Source organism: Eurosta solidaginis, chromosome 2, assembly GCF_040869045.1.
Source record: "Eurosta solidaginis isolate ZX-2024a chromosome 2, ASM4086904v1, whole genome shotgun sequence".
Lineage (NCBI taxonomy): Eukaryota > Metazoa > Arthropoda > Insecta > Diptera > Tephritidae > Eurosta > Eurosta solidaginis.
Window position 1 is genome coordinate 3,366,058 of NC_090320.1, and position 9,253 is coordinate 3,375,310.

The 9,253-nt window shown below is 35.7% G+C and overlaps 1 protein-coding gene across 5 annotated transcripts in view; it reads left to right on the forward strand.

Annotated features, from left to right (window-relative positions):
* Positions 1 to 7,016, forward strand: part of Ance-3 (angiotensin-converting enzyme Ance-3) — a 175,207-nt gene extending 168,191 nt beyond the window's left edge. For all 5 annotated transcript variants that reach the window (XM_067764062.1, XM_067764065.1, XM_067764064.1 and 2 more), the window contains exons 9-10: positions 6,245 to 6,385; positions 6,460 to 7,016. In XM_067764062.1, the coding sequence (XP_067620163.1) occupies positions 6,245 to 6,385; positions 6,460 to 6,775 (457 nt within the window). In that variant the 3' untranslated portion in view covers positions 6,776 to 7,016. The remainder of the gene's footprint in view (positions 1 to 6,244; positions 6,386 to 6,459) is intronic.
* The last annotated feature ends 2,237 nt before the right edge of the window (positions 7,017 to 9,253 follow it).

Genomic DNA, 9,253 nt, shown 5'->3' on the forward strand with positions numbered 1-9,253 from the left:
AACACCTTTCTTTTGATACCCATATCGTACAAACAAATTCTAGGGTCACCCCTGGTCCACCTTTATGGCGATATCTCGAAACGGCGTCCACCTATGGAACTAAGGATTACTCCCTTTTAAAATACTCATTAATACCTTTAATTTGATATCCATATCGTACAAACGCATTCTAGGGTCACCCCTGGTCCACCTTTATGGCGATATCTCGAAACGGCGTCCACCTATGGAACTAAGGAATACTCCCTTTTAAAATACTCATTATCACCTTTCTTTTGATGCGCATATTGTACAAACAAATTCTAGGGTCACCCCTGGTCCACCTTTATGGCGATATCTCGAAAATGCGACCACCTATACAACAACCACCACTCCCTTTTAAAACCCTCATTAATACCTTTAATTTGATACCCATATCGTACAAACACATTCTAGAGTCACCCCTGGTCCACCTTTGTGGCGATATGTCGAAAAGGCGACCACCTATAGAACTAAGGCCCACTCCCTTTTAAAATACTCATTAACACCATTCGTTTGATGCCCATATTGTACAAACAAATTCTAGGGTCACCCCTGGTCCACCTTTATGGCGATATCTCGAAACGGCGTCCACCTATGGAACTAAGGATTACTCCCTTTTAAAATACTCATTAACACCTTTCATTTGATACCCATATTGTGCAAACGCATTCTATAGTCACCCCTGGTCCATCTTTACGGCGATATCTCGAAAAGGCGTCCATCTATAGAACTTAGGTCCACGCCCTTTTAAAATACTCATTAATACCTTTCATTTGATACCCATATCGTACAAACGCATTCTAGGGTCAACCCTGATCCACCTTTATGGCTATATCCCTAAATGGCGTCCACCTATAGAACTATGGCCCACTCCCTCATAAAATACTATTTAATGCCTTTCATTTGATACACATGTCATACAAACACATTCCAGGGTTTCCCTCGGTTCATTTTCCTACATGGTTATTTTCCCTTATGTTGTCACCATAGCTCTCAACTGAGTATGTAATGTTCGGTTACACCCGAACTTAACCTTCCTTACTTGTTTTTTATATGTAATTGTTGTTTGGCAAAATGTTTCAGCGTAAAGTTTTTTTGCTTTCCATGCTGTTGTCACACAAAATACAGGGCACTGTGACAGTAGGTTTTGCATGCCATATGACATGCCATGCATTTCGTGCTTCTTGTTTGATATATATGACGTGATTGCAAACACCGGGTGCTTGAGTAAATATGCGCAAAAGCAACAAAATAAAAAAAAATAATAATAATAGATTGAACATTCGATTTTAAGTGTGGTCACCAGATTTATGTAGCCTTTAAAAGTATTATTCTCACACTTTTTTAGTGGCAAATGGTTAAAAAACGATAAAAAGATGAAGGTAGGATATAGAAATAAAATATTTGTTAAGTAGTAAAGTGCCAAAATTCAACATATGTATAATCAAACATGTTTGTTTTTTTTTTTTTCAAAAAAGGGAATTATTTTTTGCCATATGAATTTCTTCCTCAAAAATAAGGTTTTTTTTCTAAAAGCAAGAAAACCTGTCTTAAAAACATGGATATGATCTTCATTTTTCATATTCTATGGAAGGCTTATTTCAGTGTACCTAAATAAGAAATAGCTAAGGAAATTTTTGAGGTTCCTTATGCATACCTGCGGGTATGCAGATATTTTTTGGGGTGTATGCTTTTTGAGATTGTAGAGTTTGTGTTTACTCCAATACGCTTTTTCTTTTTTTGAGATAAGAAATATACAAAGATTGCAAGATATACAAAGCCGAGGCAGATCAGCCGCAATTTTTTGTTTGCTTTAACCTAAAAAACCACCTTGCGAAGGCTAAGATAGTGTTTTGCATAAGGGCTTTCCTTTCCGGATATGAACTAGTTAAAAAAAATAAATGTTTGGCGCGATAACCCCCAAAGATATCTAAGGCCGAGCTTCTCTTCCAATTTGCGTCGTGCTCCTCTTGATTTCCCCTACAAATTGGCCCGACGGGACCTACATGTTTTGTGCCGACTCTGAATGGCATCTGTAAGACAGATGAGTTTTCACTGAGAGCTTTTCATGGCAGAAGTACACCCGGAGTGCTTGCCAAACACTTCCGAGGGGCGACCCCGCTTAGAAAAATTTTCTTCTAATTGAAAAACCTTATTTCTAAAATTTTGATGTTGCTTTGCCCGGGGTTTGAACCCAGGGCATACGGTGTGGTAGGCGGGGCACGCTACCATCACACCCCGGTGGCCGCCGTGAACTCGTTATGGACCGACAATAGCACTCTCCGGTACTAATTAGCACGACTTCCTGCGGAACGATTGTTGTTGTGGCTGTGGTTATTTTTACCTATGAAATACTCAACGAAGATCTTAAGAGTGTTAAGACTATGCATATTCCTTTTACAGATATGAATTCTGGTGCTTTCTCCTTATACCACTAAAACAAATGCCGGTGGAACGATTTTTTTTAACCCTCGAACCTTAGAGCTTTGTCGATTTTTATGAAAGGCATTCCTTTTCGTGCCAAGAATTTAAACCCTTCGACCCATTAGGACAAATCTAGAATATTCCTCGTGCAGTGGCAAAGCAAATATTTCAGCTTATTTTCTTTGGTATAGTTGTAACGGCAAAACTAATTTATGAATTTGTTTCGTCTTGATGTTTAAGCTACACTGAGGCTTGTGATTTTGCTCATTCGGGTTTAATCCAGTAAGATGATGTTACATATTGCTGCGAAGAATTGGTGATGTATACGTCGAGCACTGATCCTATGGTGATTGATGCCTTTACCAAAAATTTTTGAATATAAAGATGTTGCATGCGCGAACTTCGGTGGAAAGCAGCGGAGCGTAACAAAATTCTAGTAGGTCACTTTCACCACACCAAAACTTTAACACAATTTTTAACATAATTTAAGCACAGAAATACACTGATTGGAGTTTTAGAGAGTAAAAATGTGAATTCTGAACTCATTATATGAATAAAAAGTGTACAAATAATTGTTAAATAACAAATACAGACAGTTGTAGTGAAGCTTGCCTCACACGATTTTTCGTCCATGCAATGTCTCTATATTATACAGTTTCTGCTTTTACTTAACTTGAGCTCTAGCCCCAAACTATCGAGATGAACTTAAAGGTGCGACCAAGTCACATAAAATCATGTGTACCATAGTTTGACTAGTACCTGATGTCTGGAAAGGACAATGTAAACACAGAGTTTAGTAAAGCACCCTACACATTGTAAAATTTTGGCAAGGATATAGGTCATCAAAAATTAGCGTTGTTCTGACTCTGTATTTGTAAATATAAAAATTAAAAAGAAAAACCAATTTCAAAGCCTATAGAAAGCTGCTTTTGTATATTTAAACTTAAGCAAGTTAGCAATGTAAGCGTAAACATTGCGAATATCAAAACTAAAAATGTGAGTTTAATGTCAGATATCTTTCTAAACGATTAGTAGTATCATTACGAAATTGTGTAGCTGTTACCAAACAGAAGTTGGCGAAGTATAATTTTTTTTCTTAGTGATTAATAAAATTAGCTCATTCGGAAGTCTTAATATTAAAAAAAAAAAACCCACTCCGAAGAGGAAGCACCTTAATCATGGCTTATCCAATATTTTTGCTTAAATCATTTGTAAATTAATTACCAATTACCAATTTATTCTCCTCACAGCAATCAAAACATTTTTATTTGGGCACAATATCGACAAAAGTTCGTGTCTTAAGTCTTTCGTTAAGCACGAAATTACTATAATTATCTAAAGAAATTATTTTTAATAAACAGCATCAAATCTGCGCTAACAAGCGACGTGACCTACACATTTTTCGAATACACAAATAAATAAATAATAAGACAAAGTGGCGAACTAACACCCTAAACAGCGCCCATAGCTAACACCTCAGCCCTGGGCCAGCCACTCAACCAACAAACAGTGCAACCTTCAAAGCTTAAATGGTTTAAATAAAACAAAAGACAACAAGTGTATATATATATGTGTGTGTGTATATCTCTATGCATCTTAATATTAAATGATCGAGCACGTAATTTGTAAATCAACAATAATTACAATCGATTATTTCGATTTCTCAGACGCTCTTAAAGAATTTGTTGGAAAAAAAATACTGCACAAACAACAACAAAGTTAACAGGCGGCACAAATTTGTGCCAATTAAAATAAGTATACACAAGTTATATTAGATTAGATGGTTATTTGTTATAGCCCATTATTTAGTTGTTAATGGCTTGTGGATACTGCAAAATTGTAACAAATTCCGTTTGACGTTAGAATTGTATCCGGCACTCACCAGCGCTATGGTGCTGCTTGTGAGTGTGCGTATGTATGTTTCTGGCTAGATTTAAGCTACAAAAGAATAGCAAATTGATTGTTTCTTTATGTTCAACATCTTTGTACGTTTTTGTTGTTATGAATGGTATTAAATTTTTGATGGTTACAATCATTTTTTATGTGCGCCTTTCGATATTTAAATTATTAAAATCCCAAACGAACAGCTTTTTGAATTTTTGTTAAAAATACCTGTATTTCAAAAAATAATTAAAACTAGCAAGAGCAATGTTTTATAAATTAGAGCACTTCACCAATAACTGAACTAAAACTTATCCATTCTTGAGTTATTGGTGGTTTATTTTCTACTGCAAAATACCGAAATATTACTTCAAATTTTAAATTTAAGTTTTCTTTGGAAGATTAAATAAAGCGTATAGTAAGCATTAGAAATAGAGGAACCTATACAAAATTATACAACTTTGATGGAGTATCGACCACAATTCGTCACTGTTTGGCGCTTAGGTCTGAACTACATAAATTTTGAAAAACAACTCATCAAAGGTCGCTTCTGCCATAATTGTGCTGTCGTAAACAAAGGAACCCCTAAAATGGTAGTGACTCCATCTGGTGGTTAAGGAAGATTCGATGTGTAGAAATTTAAAATATAAAAAGGTTGAAAACTGCCCTTAGTCACCACCCATTCAATCTTTCCTGGCATATATATTTCATTCTTGAACTTTACGGATGTCTGCCAAGCAATCGAGTAATTTGCGTACAATCCTTAAGATTTAAGATGATACGTGTTTGACTTTCAATAAGGTGTATCGGTTAACTGTGCCAAAAGCCTTGCAATTCACACCAATGAGTGCTGATCTATGGAAAAGTATTTCTTGATTTAATCCGTAAATTGCTTACAGCATTTAATTCGGTAATGGTGCAAATTTTTGGAAACCATGCTGATGGTTTGCAAGCCGTGTGGTAAAGTAAGGGAGCACGATGGCTTCCATTGTCTTGCTACTGGTTATAATAGATATATCGACGACATTACTCTATTTAGTGAGCGGTACCAACCTTGCCAGTTTCTACTTTCCACAATAAAGCGGAGAACACAGACAGATTGAAAATATCCCCCAGGTTACTGAATCACGCATCGTCAAGATCAAGGTAGCATCGGCTTGGCTATTCCTTCTCGTCCTACTGCTATTGAGGGTTCGACACACAAAAGTTCGAAAACACTTCTCAAGCTTGAAAGCCGCTTCAGGCTCGCAAACTTATATTGAAACATTTCGCGGTATTCACGCTCAATTGTTCGTGTCTCCTAATAAGAAGGCAATTACAACAAATAGCAGCACGAAACCGCATTTATTGCTGCTATGTACACAAAAACAATAAAAATGTAATAAACCCGAAATTTGTCACACTAAAACTGTGTTGTAATACAACAACCTTGTGCTATGTTGCGAAAATTAAAAATAAAAATACAAAAACAAAACTACGTATTTGACAACAGTAGCATTTTACATATAAGTTTAGACATTGTAATTTAAGTAGTTAATTAAAATTACAGTTAATGCTCATGCACTTTTATGGCCTAATAAATATTTAGCTACATCAACAACAATTTAGCGATGACATTTGCAAATTTTGTTCTCTAAATTAATTTGATGATTTTATTTGAATATTTTAGTGATACTGAAATACTTTAAGTGGTTTTAAATCAATCAATTTTTTTTTATTGGAATATACTTTTAAAATTGTTGAATAAAGATTTGGTTCTCAAATATACCATATACGTTTAAAGAAGAGTTTGCATATATAGAAAAATTTTAAATTTTGCCTTAAATTTTCCTTCATCTTTGCTATTTTCTCAGCTAAATTTTTTACATTGAAATTTTATTGCTAGCTTAACTCAGTTTGTTTTATTTTCTTTTAATTTCAGATACTACGTTTCAACAATTTTACAATTTCAAATTTATCGTGGCATGTGCCGCGTCAGTGGTCAATATGTGCCCGGTGATCCACGAAAACCATTACATCGATGCGACATTTATCGACATCCCGAGGCAGGAAATTTGTTAAAGTAAGCGCAGTGAAAATAAATTAATCTAAATTAAAACAAGTTTTATTTTTATTTCATTATCCCTTGCTTTAAAGGCGCATCATGGCAAAAGGCGCCTCACAACCTTGGCAAGAGGTGCTCGAGGAAACACTCGGTGAGGGTCGTTTGGATGGTACAGCGCTACGTGAATATTTTTCCCCACTCGAGGAGTGGTTGCGACTCGAGTCATTACGCACAAATGAGTATGTGGGTTGGAATTATGATGGCGATTATTGTAAGCGCAGCATTGAGACGGCGAATTTGCAAGTGACTGGTGGCTACTACAATACCGCTACACGTTCAAATGCAGCACAAATGACATTAGTGACGCTGCTGGGTTGGTTTTTGGTTTTCTTATGGCATCGAAACTAAAGTTATAAAAATATTAAGTTTGTTCGTAGTTACTTATTAAGGTGCCTGAAACAAGTGCATAGACGTGTTGTCTGTCTTGAATTTGAATATTGAGAATATTTTTTACTTTTGCTTTAAAGTTTATCTGTAAATATTTATTTTAATTGTCTGCATAGTTTTAAATAATATTTTTAAGTGGAATATTTAAATAAAAAAATCTTTAATAAATAGTCATGCTCAATAATCAAAAATGAAAGTTGAAGTTGCAGTAGCACGTGTTATTCTTGTTTTATAATATTTCCTCTAGAAAGTTTAAAAAATCATAAACGATACAAAGGTTTATATCACCTCCGAAGTAACATACCTTTGCATACTTTTCGTCTCCAACTTAAGCTAAACATTTTATGTTGATTCGGGACCAAAGAAAGTATTGGCGGCATATTATTATCATACTTGTTATGTACAGCACAGCAATACGATCAATACTAACGTATGGCACTCTGGCTTGGTCGAGAGCTTTACACAGAAAAATGTTTCAATGGAGGGCTAGGAAGTTGCAAAAGCTAGCCTATTATAAAGTGCAGTTAGCTAAGCTTGCAAAATATAAACCTTCAATCGAAGTAGGATTAGAAGGGCTTAGGTGGATGTAATAACCTTACAGTCACAGTAATGGCTCAAAAATCAAAACCCCAGTAGGGCTAAGCTATATTAATATTAAAAACGTGGCACGAAATAGCTCCGGTAAATTCGCTGAAAAGCTTTTCGTGGCAGAAGTACACTGGAATGGCTTGCTACACCTTTACGATGGACGAACTCTTCAAAAAAAAAATTGAAGTTTTTGTGATGTCAGCTGACGCGTAACTCAACTATGTCCGAAGCAAATGCAACTCAGCCAATCATATCATCTTCCTGGCTCGTGATGTGCCATACTGCAAATGGTTTATAATATCCTAGAAATAGCAGCAGACTTAAGAATAGTTTGGTTTCAGTCGTACATGTAACCATTTCTTATGAAACCTTGATTAAATAAGAAATTTTACTTAGGTGTTATCACTTGTGCCCATATGGTAAGATCATATCTCTCCTTGTTAGGGCTTCGTGCACAAAAATATGAAAGAACGCATTCGATGATGATTTCGAAGTGGCGGAAAGCTGCGTTCAACGACAGCTGAGCCATTTCACGAAGGAAATTGAGGAACACTCTATTAGGGAAATGAGCTTGCTGTGAACTAAACGGGATGATTGTCTGGTCTCAGGTCACTACGTTTATGTTGGGATGGTAAATGAAACCGCTTTCCTCCTCAAGCTAGCTCATTCTTAACCCAATAAAAGTACTAAAAGGGCGTCAATACAATATTTCGACGATGTATTATTTCAACAAACTTTCTCTACAGAAACTGTCAGGATGAGGAGGAAGAGGAATTTAATTATCGTTTGCTCTACAGATATCTAAGATTGCAAACGAAATTTACGAAACTGCAAAAGTTGTTCGCTGGATAAGCCCATTGGTGGGTCATTATTGATCTTCCCGAGGAGGAAGAGATAACAATAAATCCTCGCGTCGAAAAGTAGAAAAAGGAACTCGATCTATGTATATTACTTCAGATGAGAGAGTCCTACTGTTCTTCGGTCTCATGCAATGTCTTTCAAGAGGAATTATATGACGAGGTTAGACTCTTTTGAATATATAAAATGCTGAAGCTACTGAAGAAAAGGAAAAACCGTATAAACTCAATGTTGACATAATTAATTTTTAGTTACTTTTCAACACTAAAAACTGAACTACCGGAAAACGATCTTGTTGACTGAAACCCGCACACATATTACAATTAAACTTGTACTTGCACAGGGGTTAAATGACCGGCGTGTTCGAAAATATTATATCCAGACCTAGCAACACGCACTGAGCGCTAAAAATAGTGTAAACAAATTTTACGCATGCGGCTGTCGATATTTAGTATTAGGTTTCACATACGCACAGGTGGACGGCGGCATTCGCTTCATTTGATATTCGCGCTTACGCATGCATAAACAAACAAATACATATTTATGTATAAGTACATTCGATAATATATTTTCGAACTATGTAAACATATATGTAAGTATGAAAAGTATGTAATGGGCTTGTAGTACACGGCGACATGCTGCCTGTCGCGTTGTTGTACCTCTGACAAATTGCCTAACTGGTTTTTTTATTTAGCATTAGCATTGCAAATTTTATTAAACTTTTTTTATAAAGTTTATTGTTATTGTTATGCGAGAAAAAAAAAATGAAATTGAGTTGTCTCGTTGAGCGGGTGCAGCTTACGCAATAGTTTTGTTGCCTGTAGTTTATATGAGTTTGTGTGTATGTTTGATTGCGTATGCGCCAAATGCCAGACGCCAATTGACATTGACTCAAGTTCAATTGCAAATTGCATGTAACTCAAATTTTTTTTTTTGCTAAAATATTTTCGTATTTATTTTGCGAGCCCATAATCTTGAAACAATTTTTGTTGC